The sequence below is a fragment of the Topomyia yanbarensis genome, chromosome 3 (assembly GCF_030247195.1).
Source record: "Topomyia yanbarensis strain Yona2022 chromosome 3, ASM3024719v1, whole genome shotgun sequence".
Taxonomy (NCBI): Eukaryota; Metazoa; Arthropoda; class Insecta; order Diptera; family Culicidae; genus Topomyia; species Topomyia yanbarensis.
The window spans coordinates 359,955,822-359,972,754 of NC_080672.1; the positions used below are offsets into that span (position 1 = coordinate 359,955,822).

Consider the following 16,933-nt stretch of genomic DNA (forward strand, 5'->3'; position numbering starts at 1 on the left):
AATTTATGTGCCCCCCTATTATCTAGTTTTAGTTGAACAATATTTAATCTCGTTAAGAAATGCGCAACAGTACCACTACTTTAAAATAGTCCTAATTAATTCCCCTTAATCTTGAACCACTCTTTCTAGTTATCTCTAGTTAATAAGCTTGTAAAATGTTCCGCTTAGTTAATAATTATTTTTTCTACAATCTCCCTTCTAAAAATCATAAAGTGAATTACTATACAAAGAACACACAAATGACCCGTCCCCCAAATCTTACGAATATTATATTATACCCTCTTTTATATGTATAAGTTAGCTGTAGTTTTTTTTTTTAGTTTTATTATATAAAACAAAATAATATTGAAATGTGTATCCCCCTAGTTTTAAGAAATTCAAAATGTAAAACAATGAAAAAATGGCACCTTTAAGCTAACGCATACGTGCCTTATCAAATAAACAAATTGAAAAAAAAAAAACCAGTGCGGCCAAACCAAAACATGAACTTGTAAATATAATGTTATGCGATTTCAGATATAAGTAATCAATTACTTCAAGTTATTCAACTAATTGCTGATTGCAGATATTTTATTTTCATCTGCACATACAATTCAGATCGGGAGAAAGCAATGTGTGATGTGAAACTTGTCATTCCAGTTGCTAACCTTCGAATGGTTTTTTTCTGCGTGCGCAATTCTGGGCGCTCTTCTACTAACAGCTGATGAGATTCATTGATGTGCGTGATGTTTACGTTTGTTTTGATAGGCTGAAAAAAGCAGAATGATTCGTTTTACAAATCACACGTTGGCGTCCATGATCTGGATATCTAGTTAGAATCGACGCAAATGGAATATGAGGCATTGCGTTTCAACTAGATTGTTTTTCGATGAGGTGGAAATTGGCACACCCATGAGGCGATAATTGAATCGTTGAGGTGGGAATAGATGCACAGAATGGAACATTTATTTTCATTTATGCTGAAAATTGAGGCAATTCTGCTAAATAAGCATTATATAGATGTTTAAGAAACAGTACACTGATACTTTATTCTGAGAAAGATTATAGATAATATGGCTTCTTTTAAAGTTGTTCAAAAAATAGTGCGACCCTCTCCCTAATGGTGCCAAAATAGGCTCATCACCCTATCACGGCTGGGATTTTTTTTGTCTTCTACTGTCACACTTATTTTTAATTCGTTACCTATCGGACTTCGGTGGGAGACAGAACTAAAGGAGACTGACGATTTCTATTCCTTGCCCAATTAGCAGAGGTACGACAAAATCGCCATTCGAATTAAACAAATCTTTTTTTTTTGGATTTTGACGTAAACGCAGGGTTGTAGAGAGAAATCACTGGCCCGGGGGGTCCAACATTATGGCCCCCTACATCATTGTAGATTTTTCTAACACAGAATCTGTTAAGCTCGAAATCTGTTGGAAAAAAAATTATCAGCTATTATGTATTGTATGTAGAGCTATAGGAAAATACACGTAGCGCTGTTAATTCCAGTGACTTTTTTTCATTTCAAAGAGTCTTATATTTTTTATTGTATTTATTTTTCTTTCTTTTTCCATTTTTACTGTTTATCATATTAATGATGTTTTATTGTTCATTTTGTTATTTACCCGTTTTTTCAATTTCAATTTCAATATATACGGTCTTTTTTCGTTTATTTTTTTGTCGGTCTCTGTCGGCACTGTGTGACTATCACCGACACCAGAGGTGTGACTCCACAAGCAGATATCGGGTTATCAACAGATGGATCGGGATCAACAACTCCACGTCCCTTGCGAAGAAAAGCGTGACCAAACCACAGGTACAGGAAGTCTGCCAAACGATATGTTTCTGTGTGAACTTCGACAGCTTCATATGCTTGAAAATATCGACCACTGTTCCTCCCGGCTTCCATTGCGCTGGTGACAGTTGATTTAGTCACTTTTGACGATTTTGCTAACTTTGTAAGTAATTTGGATTTAGGCTATACGTGAGCAAATTTTTTTATTCAAATCTTTGTCTGGTTTCACCTACACGAACACAATTCGGCCAAGTCGGTGCGCTACGAAATTGCCATTTTCTGAAAATACAACTTCTCATTTGTTTGATAGTGTTGCTAACTTTTTTGGTTTCAAGGAAAACTGGTTCAGGTGATTTTTGCGAGTCATTATATATTTATATATTTGGTACAATATTATTGAACAAATCATAACTAATTTTCACCAATCGCGATAGAAAAAAAAATCCAAAACGGAGAAACAACACCAAATGAAAAAATTAAAATATGTAAACTATTTGAAGAAATAGCAAAATGAAACAAATTAAACGAAGGAAATGAATAATGAAAAATAGACAAATATTGAAGAAACGGGTAAATAACAAAATGAACAATAAAACATCATTAACATGATAAACAGTAAAAATGGCAAAAGAAAGAAAAATAAATACAATAAAAAAATATAAAAACAAATATCGAAACGAGCGAAAAGGATACACTGAGTAAAACGTAAAAATAAAAATTATACAAAATGCTTGAAAAAAAAATTTAAAAAGAAATGTTTGAAATATAAGAATTAGTGGCAAACTTAAAAAGTGGAACGCATGAAAGGAAGAAAATAGTAAAATGTTACAAATGTTTTAAGATAAAAGAAATGATAATGTACAAGAATGTCTAGTCTAGTCTACACATACACAGCCAATACATGTAGGGATCCTGGAAAATTGCTGACGTTCGTCCACAATTTTTCTTGTCATTATTAATGATTGTGGCACATATTGAATATGACACAAGCATTGAAGCGGCCAGGCCAACTTTGCAGCGTACAAAATAAAGATGATTCAAAATTATACGACAATCAAATTATTCATTCAATGAGTAATTTAATCAACGGATTATTTTGAACCTTGAATAAGGAGGAAACGTGGACAACCGTACACAACCGTTTCAATTTGATGGGGGTTTGATAAATCGTTGGGAGTGACTTTGCTAAGAGGGTTAATGTCACTCCTTTGGTCCTAGGCTACTGGGATGGGACAGAAGTATTTAGCCCTGCCCTGGCTAATGAGCCAGGGTTATAGCGCCCATACTCGCTCTAGAAATGATAATGTACAAGAATGGTATAATAAGATAAAAATAAAATAATCACGAAAAATCTAAAAATGAGCCAAATATTTTTTAAGGAACTAATAGAAATAAAAATATATTGGATCAATTGGACGGAATAATAGAACTAGAAAATTTGGAAATAGCCCAAAAACAGACAAATAATGAAATCATCGAAGAATGATTTAAATGGGTGAATAAGAAAATCCTGGATGAAATGAATAAACAGGAATATTATCACAGAGAAAAACAAGAGAAAATTTAAAAAGTAAATGGGTCCAAAAATAAGTAAATCAATAAATTAAAAGTGGGAGAAATTTAAAATTTGATGAAATGGAAAACACAAAAACATTCAAAAAATAAACATCAAACTAAAATAATAGGAAAAATATTCAAATGAAAGAAGTAACAAAACAGAAATTGAACCTACCAACAAACAAAAATGGGAGAATATTGAAAAAAATATATACCAAAGAAAAGCACATATTTCAAAACTAATAAACAGAGAACAGAAAATTTCACAACACGAAAAAAATAAAACGAAAAAAAAGGAAAAAATATTTCTTGAGCAAATAAGAGAAACCTAAAATGAAAAAGGCGGATATAGAAATAATTAAATAAGTTTATTGGAAGATATGAAAAAAATACATAAAAGAATAAAATAATAAAAAGTTAAAAAAAAACTAGAATGAATTAAGGAAATAGAAAAAAAAACCGCAAAAGTAGTATAATGAGTGAAAAGTGTATGAAAGAAAAGAGAATAAATAGAGTAAAAATGCAAAAAATAGAAATAAAATAGTAAAAAGTCACTAAGAGTCAACTAGTAAAATGAGAATTGAAACAAACCGTGTAACAAAAGTAAACAAAGTAAGAAAGTAAAAGTAGTGACCTTAAAAATAAAGAAAAGAGTAAAACAAGTGAAATTAGTTAAAAGAGTGTTTAAAAAATGTAAATCGAAATTCGAAAATCGAAAACTGAAAATTATAAAAAGAATGAAAATGCCAAAGTAGTGAAAATAGTACAAAAACAGCTGAAAAGTAGAAACAACGAAAATAGTATAACGCATGGAAAAATTGACAGAGTAAAAAGAATTAAACGAGTAAACATAGTAAAAAGGTAAAACATAAAAATAGTAAAAAGATTAAAAAAGAGAAAGAGTAGAAAGAGTAAAGAGATTAAAAGAATAAATAGAGTAAACAGAGTGAAGTTGAAATAGTAAACAAAGTGAAACTTGATGAAGTAGTGATAAAGCTAAGAAAACAAATATAATAAATAGAAAATTGTGTATAAAATGTAACACGATTAGAAAAAGTAAATAGTTTAAGCAGTAAAAAGAAAGCCAAAATTATAAAAGCAGATGAATAAAGAGTCAAAATAGTAAAATTATTGAAAAGAATAAAAAGAGGTGTAAAAGTAGAAAAAGGAAAGAATAGAACAAGTAAAACGAGTAAAAAGAGCAATCGGAGTAAAAAGAAAAAAATAAAGTAATAGAAAAACAGTAAAAACGGTAGAACAGTGAAAAGAGCAAAAAACTGAGTAGTGTAGAAAGAATAAAAATATTGATAGAGTAAAATGTGTAAAAAGAGTAAATGCACTAGTAAAGGTAGAACGTGTAAAAAAGTGGAAAGTGTAAAATGATTATGAAGATGGAAGATGTAAAATAGTGAAAAGTATAAAATGATTAAAAAAAGCAAGTCGAATATAAATAGTAAAAAGACAAAAGAGCAAAAAATGAATAAAAAGAGAAATGAAAGTTATAGGAGTAAAAGGAATAAAAACAATAAAAAATCAAAAGAGGAAAAAGAAAGATTAAAAATATTGAACAATCAGGAATCAGTAGCGTCTGGCTCAAATGGCACGTTCCCCATGTTGATCGGAGATTTGTGCCAAAAAGAGGAGGAAAAAGAAAAATATTGAACAAAGTAAATAGAGAGAACAAAAATGGTAAAATGAGCAAAAAGGTTGAAAAAAGGTTAAAAAAGGAAAGAGATTAAATAGAGTAAAAAGAAAACGGTAGCAAGAGCAAAAAAGGAAAATGGGTACCAAGAGTACTCATTTTACTTTTTTGCTTTTTGCTAGTTAAAAGAAAACTACAATGATAAAAAGAGTAATAAAAGCAAACATGGAATGAAGAGTAAAAGTAAAATGAGCATAGAAATAGAGAAGAAGTAAAAAGAATGATATTAGTAAAAATAGTAAAAAAACAGTTTAGTTAAATAAAAATAAATAAATTTAATAAAATCAGTTAAACAAACAAATACAAAACAAACAAATAAAACGATAGATAAAATGAAAAATAAGTGAAAAGATGAAACGAATTTAAAAATGATCGTATTCGTTATACTAAAAATGGGACAAATTTTAAAAGGGAAGAAAAACTGGTAAAAATAGAAAAAGGAAAATATGGGGCAAAATATACAGAAAAAGTAAAATAAGATTTGATGAAGAAAATCGAAAGAATACAAAACCTGAATGAAATGGAAAAAGAAACAAATAATTAAACATGACACAAAAGAAAAAATGGAAAAAAATCATTTAAATTGAGAAAGTTAGTTAAAGATGAAAAAAACTTTGCGTATTTAAATAAAAAAAATTTCAAATGAATACGAAAAATTACTATGGATTATTTTCTTCGTGGATTTTCATCTTCTTTCTTGATTTATAGTGTTATTCAGAATTCGTTAAAATCTAGAAACCTTATGCGAGTCGAAAAAAATTATTAGGTTGACGTTTTTCAGAGTGATTGCATAACCTTTCTATATGAGAAAGGCAAAAATGTGCCAAAATCCAAAAAAGTGAATCGTCGTCAAATTTTTTTCGAGTTTGCATCAAATCTCGACGTTTCATGCACCTTGAACACATTTAGCATCAAAAATAAAAATTCTATTTTTAATTTTTCCTATAGTTTATATGAGAAATTTCTGTGTGGCCGCGCTCTGAAACCCGTAATTCCGGAGCCAGAATTCCAATCGATCCAAAATTCAATAGCAGCCGAAGGTTGCACCTTCCATTTGAGACTAAGTTTGGGCAAATCGGTCCAGCCATCTCTGAGAAAAATGAGTGACATTGTTTGACACATACGCACATACATACACACACATACACACTAGGGTGGGACAAAAAATAGATTCCAGCTCCGAGCAACTTTTTAGGTACCATTTGGGTCCTAGAACAACTGTGCAAATTCTCAGCTCGATCGGTGAAACTATATTTTTGCGCCCACTGTTTAAAGTTTACATGGGATTTTGTATGGGAAAGTTAACTTTTACAAAATAATTCCTCCAGGAGCCGCCCATTACTTTCTAAAAATAAATCGTTATGTGGTTTGTATAGGAAATTTAACAAAGAAACAAAGTCTCGAAAACCACGAAACGATCTGATGCTTGAGAAAAAAGTTATTAAGCAGAAACCGATTGATGCTCTGACGATTGATAAATTATTCATTTTTTCTAGCACCACTGCTGTTGGTTTCCAATTATACGCAATTTTGTTTTAATCCTCTCTTAATGTATCTAAATCGTTTATCTATATTATTTGGCCACTTCGCAAGGTTTTGAGGGATAAATTGAGGCTTCTTTTTTACATAATAAGAGAAAGTTAAAAAATTTGTATATAATTAGACCGTCAGAAGCAGTGATGCTATGAAAACTGAAATTTTCATCAATCTTCAGGGCATCAATCGGTTTTTGCTTAATAACTTTTTCCACAAGCATCAGATCGTTTTGCAGTCTTCTAGACTTTGTTTCCTTGACAAATTTCCTATAAATCTGTTTATTTTTAGGAGATAACGGGCGACTCTTGGAAGAATTAATTTGCAAAAGACAATTGTCCCATACGAAATCCCATGTAAACTTTAAACCGTGGGCGCAAAAATATAGTTTCACCGATCGAGCTAAAAATTTACAGAGTTGTTCTGGGAGCTAAATGGGACCCAAAAAGTTACTCGGAGCCAAATTTTTTTTTTTTTCATATAACCATGTCCCACTCTAATACACACACACACACACACACACACACATACAGACTTTTTCCGATCTCGACGAACTGAATCGAATGGGATATGACACTCGGCCCTCCGGGCCGGGATTAGATTGACATTTTTCAGAGTGATTGCATAACCTTTCTATATGAGAAAGGCAAAAAGGTTGCTGAGTTTTCTTCTTTATAATAGTTTTTTGTGATTCATTTAGCAGCCACGATGGATTGAAATAAGTAGATATAGAAGTCACATATCGTCCTGGAAACACAAAAAATCGGGATTGGACTAATGATTAGAAACCACTATTTTTTGCAACCCATTCACAGATTGAAAGTTTCAAAATAAATTTGTAAAATACGAATCAAAATCAATTTCGAGAGCCCAGAAATTTCAAATTCAACTTGCTAAATTTTTTAAATAGTAAGTCGAAATCCATTAATTAATTGTTGTAAAATATGTAATAAAAATAAATTTCATGTTTTTGATGCGCAATTCACAAAATAGATCTTATGTATTTTTGCCCACTGAGCATTAAAATTGTTTTTGAGTTCTAAGTATCAAAGTCTTCTTTTGATTAGTCTTTCATGAAAGATTAACTTTATAATGTAATTTACGATTTACTTTATGATAGAAATTGGAGGAAATTAAACCATACAAATATTGAAACTCCAATTGAATTTTCCAATAAATTGTTATTGAAATAATATTTAACAGAATCGTTCCTTTTGTTCAAAATCCGGGCTCCTCCCAAAACTCCGGGCCCGGGAGGGGGAACACCTTGCCCCCCCCCCCCTCTCTCTCTCTAGGCGGCCCTGCGTAAGCGCCAACGCCATATTTAAGACAGAAACAGATGGAAGTGGCGACAACCGTGATAGTCACTTCGAATTCCACTCAATGGTGCTTCCAATAAGTGAGATTCACGAGAGAACCGTGAAATACTGGAAACACATCCGTTAAATCCTGCTAAGCTGAGCATGTTATTTCCTGTAATATTTGCGATTGGTTTCTATTCCACTTTCATTATACTTGTTCAAAATATGAATTTTGTTTGTTTTTTGGACGATAGAGGTAATGCTCAATTTTTCATACAAGCTTAAATTTCATTCTATTCTAATGAATTCAGTTACAAATTATTTTGAAAAGTTCAGTAATTTGGTCAAAAGAATAGGAATCTAGCTCACCTGTCCGTGGCAATAGCCACCAGATGTAGAATGGAAGCCGTACAGCAGAGAACATCGCATGACGTCCATATATCACATAGTTCGGGGCCCAGAATCCAGCCTCGGCTTATCTGCGAAAGGTAACAAACGGAATAAAATAGTATTTAATGGTTCTTAGCAGAAGAAAATAAATTAAGAGCTCGTAAATTAATAAAGCATAAATGTGTACACCAGCAGGTGCGGTCATCCATTTTCTGGTTGTCGTCCTTCCTAATGTCACTAGAACACTTTGGACGACATCATCTAAATCTGTGTTGCCACATGTAAACACATTTTCATTGTACAGATTTTTCCTTTCAAAACACAATTCGTGTGAAAAACATTTTTCAACTCCCGTAACAGATACAAATGTGGCAACCCTGATCTTAACTACGGTTCAGCCAACGAATACACGAAATAAACAAACCCCTGTGTGATAATAATTACCTCGTAAACAGCACCCAACGGCATAACTAAGCAGGCTACGAGTAAATCTGCCACGGCGAGTGACGCTACTAAATAATTCGCTACGTTTTGTAAATTACGTTCTAGTATGATGGCAGCAATTACGAAAACGTTTCCTGCAGAAAAAAAGGACACCCAAGGCGGCATTAGTTTACTCGAGCAGGATGTTGAAGAAATAACGAGAATAAAAAGAAACAAACTAACATTCCGGAACCTACCTATAACGGTAACTAGTATCATCAGTCCAAGGATAAGTGACGTCACCGCCATCACGATGACATCGCCGAGTGGTTCGTCCAGCCCGGACTCCGTACCGTTGCCCAGTCCACCCAGTTCGGTTCCGTTGGTGCCGAGTGTGGTGCCATTGAGCAGCAGACTGTCGTTCACGATGCTGCTGACCAGCTCGCCTGCTAGGTACGAATCAGGGCTGCCGCTATCGATGAATATGTAATCGTACACGTCTGACAGATTGTTCGGAGGAATAATCGGAGCCGGAGTTTCAAAGGAATAAATGTGGGAACAACATAGTGTTTAATTAGTGCAACAGGAAGAGATGTGTGTGTGTATCATTCCCGGACATTGGTAATGCCGACTGATTTTAATGTTTCACTGCAGCAGTTCCGGCCATTGTCGATGCTGGGAAGCGTGTTATTCCGAGCACGTGGTTGGTTGGTTGCTTGGTTTAATACCGGTTCGTAGTCGGTAGTCCGTTCTTAGAAGCAAATAATCTAATTTATATTGAAGCGTGAGTGTGTTTAATTATGAATACAGCAAGATGAAAACGGGCTGCTTATGTAATAATTTATGTGTCTACCATTAGGCACAGAGGCGAGAAATGTGCCAACTAAGACATGATTTTTTAATGGTTGGCGAGTGGATGCGTGTACGATTATATTTAATGGTGTAGGTACAGGATTAAATCTAAGATTGGTAAAACAATATGAAACGTACAAGCTTCGATGAATTGATGTGAATATTTTTCTTTGATAATTTTTACCTTAGCTCTACGCTCGGTATCAACAACGTATCGATTTTTTTTTCCAACACTGCACATTATAGTTTCTCTAATTGATCAGCAATGCGTTTTTAATTAATTGGTTTTAAAATGCGAATATAGATGTAGGTTGCCAAGGTTACACTGGAGGTTTTTGCTATTGTGTCATTAGCGACATTCATTACTAAACGCATAAATTACAACTTTGATATTCATCTTCTTCTCGCAAGAATGACAGAATGTGGGAGGTGCCATTTTGATGTGAGATTTTATTAAAATCATTTTTCACCTTTTATAATAGAATCATCAAACAGTAACGGCTTATCTCTAGGAAACATTCCAATACAGCGCCACACAGTGGTTCAGAGCCGTGAAAAGCTGGTCCAAATATTTTTTTTCGAATATTTTGGATAGTAGATATGTGGTGTGTACGGGAAAGTTTCCCGCCAAGAAACGTTGATAAATCAACGGTCAATCAGTCTAGTTTAGTTTATTTTTCTGACAAGTTTTGGATAATACCGTGTAGAGAAACTTTGCTGAAGACAAAATGTCTCTTTCTTCATGTTATTAGTTTATCGAAACGTAACTCTCTTAGTGGAAAACTTCTAAACGCAGTTTTCACTTTACAACCACTTTCGTCAAACTTGCACTGGTTTGTAAAATTCTACAAAATCATTCGAAACATGAATAAGCTAATTTTATTCGAAAATGGATCCTTAAATTAAGTGGGGTAAAATTTGATAAAACTTTACTGAAGACACGCAATCACGAATATTTAAGCAAAAATCAGAAAATATTAACAACCGCCTATTTCCAAAAACAATCCCACTATTCCATCCCTTTGTCACAGCAGAACCCCTTTCGTTCGCAAAAACGTCTAGCTGTTGACGTTTTTGTTTCCGCGATATGGACGAGTGCTCTTCCACGAGTAATTTAATCTTCTTCACTTCACCCCCCCCCCCCCCCTCACCGTTACGGTGGAAAACTGAAACAGGTCTTGTTTAGTTGTTGAATTTTCCAATAGCAACCACCTAATGAGAGCGGTGTGAAGTAATGCCACGCGGCTGTGTTTCATATCGCTCCATTGAATTGGTTGTGAGTGTAGAAGCAAAGGGGTATATTAATCTTCCCTAGAGGTGTGCACATTTCGCAATTTCATTTACCTCATCTCATTCCCAAGAGTCGTTTAGCGTGATGGTAATAGATCTTGTGAAATGTAATGTAATACACGCACAGAACAATCTTTGAAGGCTCCAAGGATGTGTGCAAGCAACACGGGCAGTGGTGCTAGATTCGTATATGAATTCGTGCTGTGTAAAAGATGCAATGGGATTTTTTTAATTCTGTTCGTTTATTAGATCAAGTACGTTTCAAACTACGTAGATGCTTCACGATCGCGTGTATCATCGCGTAGAGCTCGAGCGTTTGCACGTTAACGTGTTCGATAGCGCAGGCGTTAGTATATCGCGTGTGCTAGCGTGTATATAACTTCGCGTGTATGAATTCGATGTTATAACCGTGTGTCCATTCGCATATTCTCGTGAGTTCTTGGACCATTAATCTGATACTTAATTTTCCCTGTATGGTAAGTTTTTTCACCGATGATCCGCTTAATTTTGCCGAATTTTTGTTGGCTGTGGGTTTGCTGAGACTCTCGACTGATGATAGTTCGGTGAAGTTTTGCTGAGTTTCGATCATCAAATTTCGATGTGTACAGACGAACCTGCCCAGAGGCCGTGTGGTATCCGTCCAAGAATTGAGCCACTTGGGTCCTGCTGCCATGTCGTAGGAGGCGACTGAAAGTAGGAGACCCTAAGTCAAGGTGTAGTTCCGTGCCCAGGACTGGAGGGTTAAAGTATGCCAGTCGCGCACGGAGTATTGTGAGTTTTGCCCTAACTGTGTTATGCGAATCTCTGACACAGTGAGTTTCGTAAAATTTTGTCGAACCTCTGGCAGAGAATATTTTGTAAAATTTCGTAAAATTTGCAAAATTTCGTAAAATTTCGTAAAATTTGCAAAATTACGTAAATTATGCAAAAATTTGTAAAATTTGCAAAATTTGCAAAATTTGGTAAAATTCGCAAAATTTCGTAAAATTTACAAAATTTCGTAAAATTTGAATAATTACGTAAAATTTGAAAAATTACGTAAAATTTGTAAAATTTCGTAAAATTTGCAAGATTTCGTAAAATCTGTACGTAAAATTTGCAAAATTTGTAAAATTTACAAAATTTCGTAAAATTTACAAAATTTCGTAAAATTTAAAAAATTTTGTAAAATTTACAAAATTTCGTAAATTTGAAAAATTTTGTAAAATTTGCAAAATTTCGTAAAATTTACAAAATTTCGTAAATTTTACAAAATTTAATAAATTTTACGAAATTTTGTAAATTTTACGAAATTTTGTAAATTTTACGAAATTTTGTAAATTTTACGAAATTTTGTAAATTTTACGAAATTTTGTAAATTTTACGAAATTTTGTAAATTTTACGAAATTTTGTAAATTTTACAAAATTTTGTAAATTTTACGAAATTTCGTAAAATTTACAAAATTTCGTAAAGTTTACAAAATTTCGTAGAATTTACAAAATTTCGTAAAATTTATAAAATTTCGTGAAATTTACAAAATTTCGTGAAATTCACAAAATTTCGTAAAATTTACAAAATTTCGTAAAATTTACAAAATTTCTTAAAATTTACAAAATTTCGTAAAATTTTCGAAATTTCGTAAAATTTACAAAATTTCGTAAAATTTACAAAATTTCGTAAAATTTTAGACCTGTGCGCCGCCGCGCCACGCCGCCGCCGCCGGTAATTTTTAACGTACGCCGACGCCGAACGGTAGATCGGCGGCACGCCGCCGATGCATTTTTCCCGCGCCGACAATTCGCGAACTCTAAAATTGTTGACTCATAATTTTATCCACAAATCTAGGAACATTGTCTATGGACCGAATATACGACGTTAACTGATTGATGATTTATCACATCTAGATCATTCCTTGGTATTAGTGGTCGTCAATTGGATTACAAAATTAAAATAATCTTGATATTTCCTCGAAAACCATTACACGACACTCGTTATATAATTCAAAGATCCATTCTTGCTTCGTCAACTGATTATGATTGTGAGCATATAAGTTTCAATTCACCATTCGTGTGCGTGAAATGGTCCACAAATTAAAAAAAAACACTTCCACTTTCAAGATATATGTGCGTGAAATTTACGATTATGTGCCTGATCCTAATCTTTGCACGTAATCAATTTCACTGGAACGCAGTGTATTATTCATTGATTTTTTAACCGATTCTTAATTCCTAACATGCTACACACGATTCACCAGTCGAGTTCGTGAAACTGTTCATGATGTAATTCATGAAGTAATTAATTTTCCACATAATCTTATTATACTTACGTAAACAATTACAAGGAACTTAGACTATTATTCATGAATTATTCACTCTGCTTTTTGGTTTTGAAATTTCTATGTGAGCTATTGTGCTAGCAACCAGTCTCATAGGCACGAGCATTAGATACAAAGACATTACTAGGACCTGTAACCCTGTTATTCCTTTGTTAAAATTCAGAGAAATGTTCGGAATTAAATGAAACTGCGCTGAGCAAAATACATTACCTAGCCACAATTCATGTCCGTGAAATAATTTAGAAAACTATAAGACACGTGACTCTGTGCAAAAAATCCAACGGTAAGCTCAAGACTAAAATATCACGATAACACGACGAGAATTTACGAAAATCGTTGCACGTCGTTCAATTCTTGACTGTTTTAGTCAATAAAGTTAATACAAATCAATGTTTCATCGAGTTATGAAAAAATCATAAATCATAAAAATATTAAACATATTCAGACACAACCACCTACTAACCATTTGAGTATAATGTCATCTTTTTTGCGTGAACTAGTTTTGTGAAAACACAAAAATTATTTTCAATACGAGGTTTATTTATAATTGATTGAATCGTGACCTGAGAGGGTAAGATTTCTAGTCTCATAAATTATTCATCGTGTGATCTAGCCCCACTCAAGAAATATTTTCAGTGTCAGTTGCACCAGCCTGGTATCACAGACAAATAAGACGTAACACGAGATGAATTTTCATCACTCGTAGTAAAAAAACGGTCGATTTTAATTACAAATCGGTGGCGTTAGTGAAGAGATTTTGACACAGAACTAAATGCGTTACTTAGTTTCCGCACTCACCCGAAAACGTTACGGTCTTTTTAATCTCATGCAAAGCAAAACAAACAATATGGGCCGGAAATGTTAAATTCATTCTTGTCGAAGTGCCCAAGGTGGGAGTTGTTCACAACCATTTCTTAAGTTACAACACGATGCCGATCAGTGAGTAAGCACATAACAGGATGTTAGTAATTTAATTGATTCGGTGTATCGAATGTATGCAATGGATTAGAATTTGTTGGTCCCCGGAACTGCTGGAGAACTGCTGGAGGGCGGGGTGCCGGTGCTACGAAAAGTAGAGATACACTCAGACCATTTTCAATCCGACTTGTTTAGTGATCAGTTTAAACCTAACAGGAGCTAACACGTCAAGTCGTGGAATGATTATGATTGATAGTAACTGTATATTTAGGTTTCGTCAGGGTGTAGATCTGTATGATTCCAGCACATCGAGCACACTTTGCACTCAAGATAGAAGCAGACCGTACGTTGTAAGAAAATGTAGTGCCAGGGAATCGTATTCCTTATCATCGTGGCGATGTTGTACTTACAAGAAGTAAAAGTAAACACCAGCCTGAAAAATGAAGTAATGTGTCTACCTTGAAAGGTGTCCTTACACGATCATTAAAAGTGACATTTCTGCGCAGTAAGGGTTCCTGATATCTGTGGGATTCTAAAAGAGCGACAGTAAACAATCCAGGGACAACTTGACAGATACTGCTTGTTTCATATATGCACCACCGATTTGATGGTGGCGCTAGTATGCCTTCTCTGTATAAGTACACGAACAACGAAACAAAAAAGTTTCAAGAGAAAAGCGTGTTTCGTTACGCGAGCAAAGTTACATAAATATTATTATATATTTAGCTGGAAGTCGTTGTTTTTAACAACCGGCTCTCTTCCTCCCTAAACATGTTTTGGTTTTCTTGTTGTGTGAAGTTTGAAATCGTTAAATCATTGGTGCTTTTTATCTCGAGAAATGTAAATGAAAAACATTTGGCCAATGAAAGTACATCACCACCAAGCTTAACAATTCGTTTTGAATAGAATTTGTGTTTTTTATCAGAATTCTAGCAGCAAAAAGAAATTGTAGAAATGGTAGAAATGCTTAAATTGATTATTTTCCACAGATATGGAAAATAAAAAATGGGATGCGCCTTTTTCAAATTTTGCTCCATTCGAGCCGCCATGACATCACCAAATCACCCCAAAATTTGCTTATGAATTCAATATATAAGAGCTGTCAATTGTCCCCGGGCTTACGGTAAGGATGACTAAATAGAAACAAAAAACAATGAAAAGACAACAACAATTAATTTCCTCAAACAAAACAAAAACTCTTTTACCGTTGCTTAATTTCCCAAATATAGAACAATAAATAATTATTATGGGTCATTGAAATACAGTCGTTACTCTGCATTCTTCAAATTTGTCCATTGCAATCATTATTGCATGCGAAGTCGTAGTATGCGACATCGACAATTTTTCTATTTCGTTCTTCAAATTTTACAAGCAGGGTGGGGACTATTGGAGCTGTAGTTGAAAAAAAAGTTTGATATGGTTGCGAAAATTACATTTTGTGCAATGTGTTCAACAGATGTCGCTAGTACATCGTGGGAGATGATTTTTTAGATTTTTTTAAGCTGTAACGTTTGTTTGTATGTGCTGTGAAGTCTGTTAATAGAAATCTGTCTGAAATGTCTGTCAATAGAAACCGAAAATTTGGGAAAGGAACTGTACTGTCAAGATTTTTTTTTAGTTACCTAGGCGTTAATATTCGTCACGCCGACACACGCCGGCGCGCCGCCGCCGATGGGGTCCAACGGCGTGACGCCGCCAACGCCGCCGCCGCCGGCCAAAAATGTCGCTTACGCCGCCGCCGATTAAAAATGCATCGGCGCACACCTCTATAAAATTTACAAAATTTCGTAAAATTTACAAAATTTTGTAGAATTCACAAATTTTTGTATTTGAATTTAAATTTGAAAAATTACGTAAAATTTGAAAAATTACGTGAAATTTGCAAAATTTCGTAAAATTTGCAAGATTTCGTAAAATCTGTACGAGAAATTTGCAAAATTTGTAAAATTTACAAAATTTCGTAAAATTTACAAAATTTCGCAAAATTTACAAAATTTCGTAAAATTTACAAAATTTCGTAGAATTTACAAAATTTTGTAAAATTTACAAAATTTCGTAAAATTTACAAAATTTCGTAAAATTTACAAAATTTCGTAAAATTTACAAAATTTCGTAAAATTTGCAAAATTAATGATACTTAATTTTCCCTGTATGTTAAGTTTTTTCACCGATGATCCGCTTAATTTTGCCGAATTTTTGTTGGCTGGGGGTTTGCTGTGACTCTCGGCTGATGATAGTTCGGTGAAGTTTTGCTGAGTTTCGATCATCAAATTCCGATGTGTACAGACGAACCTGCCCAGAGGCCGTGTGGTATCCGTCCAAGAATTGAGCCACTGGGGTCCTGCAGCCATGTCGTAGGAGCCGACTGAAAGTAGGAGACCCTAAGTCAAGGTGTAGTTCCGTGCCCAGGACTGGAGGGTCAAAGTATGCCAGTCCCGCATGGAGTATTGTGGGTTTTGCCCTTACTGTGTTATGCGAATCTCTGACACAGTGAATTTCGTAAAATTTTGTCGAACCTCTGGCAGAGAATATTTTGTAAAATTTCGCAAAATTTGCAAAACTTCTTAAAATTTGCAAAATTTGCAAAATTTCGTAAAATTTGCAAAATTTCGCAAAATTTGTAAAATCTTATAAAATTTACAAAATTTCGCAAAATTTACTAAATCTCGTAAAATTTACATAATTTCGTAAAATTTACAAAATTTCGTGCAAGATTTTTTTAAAATTTGCAAAATTACGTAAAATTCGCCAAATTTCGAAAAATTTGCAAAATTTCGTAAAATTTAGAAAATTTTGTAAAATTTGCAAAATTTTGTGAAATTTGCAAAATTTCGTAAAATTCGCAAAATATCGTAAAATTAACGAAATTTCGTA

At 33.6% G+C, this 16,933-nt stretch overlaps 1 protein-coding gene across 1 annotated transcript in view; it reads right to left on the reverse strand.

Moving 5' to 3' along the window:
• The window catches only part of LOC131692132 (5-hydroxytryptamine receptor-like), a 589,846-nt gene that overhangs the window by 145,695 nt on the left and 427,218 nt on the right, over positions 1–16,933 (reverse strand). The window contains exons 5-7 of the mRNA XM_058979004.1: positions 8,941–9,183; positions 8,705–8,838; positions 8,240–8,349 (exon numbers count right to left, since the gene is read on the reverse strand). Coding sequence (XP_058834987.1) covers positions 8,240–8,349; positions 8,705–8,838; positions 8,941–9,183 — 487 coding nt within the window. The remainder of the gene's footprint in view (positions 1–8,239; positions 8,350–8,704; positions 8,839–8,940; positions 9,184–16,933) is intronic.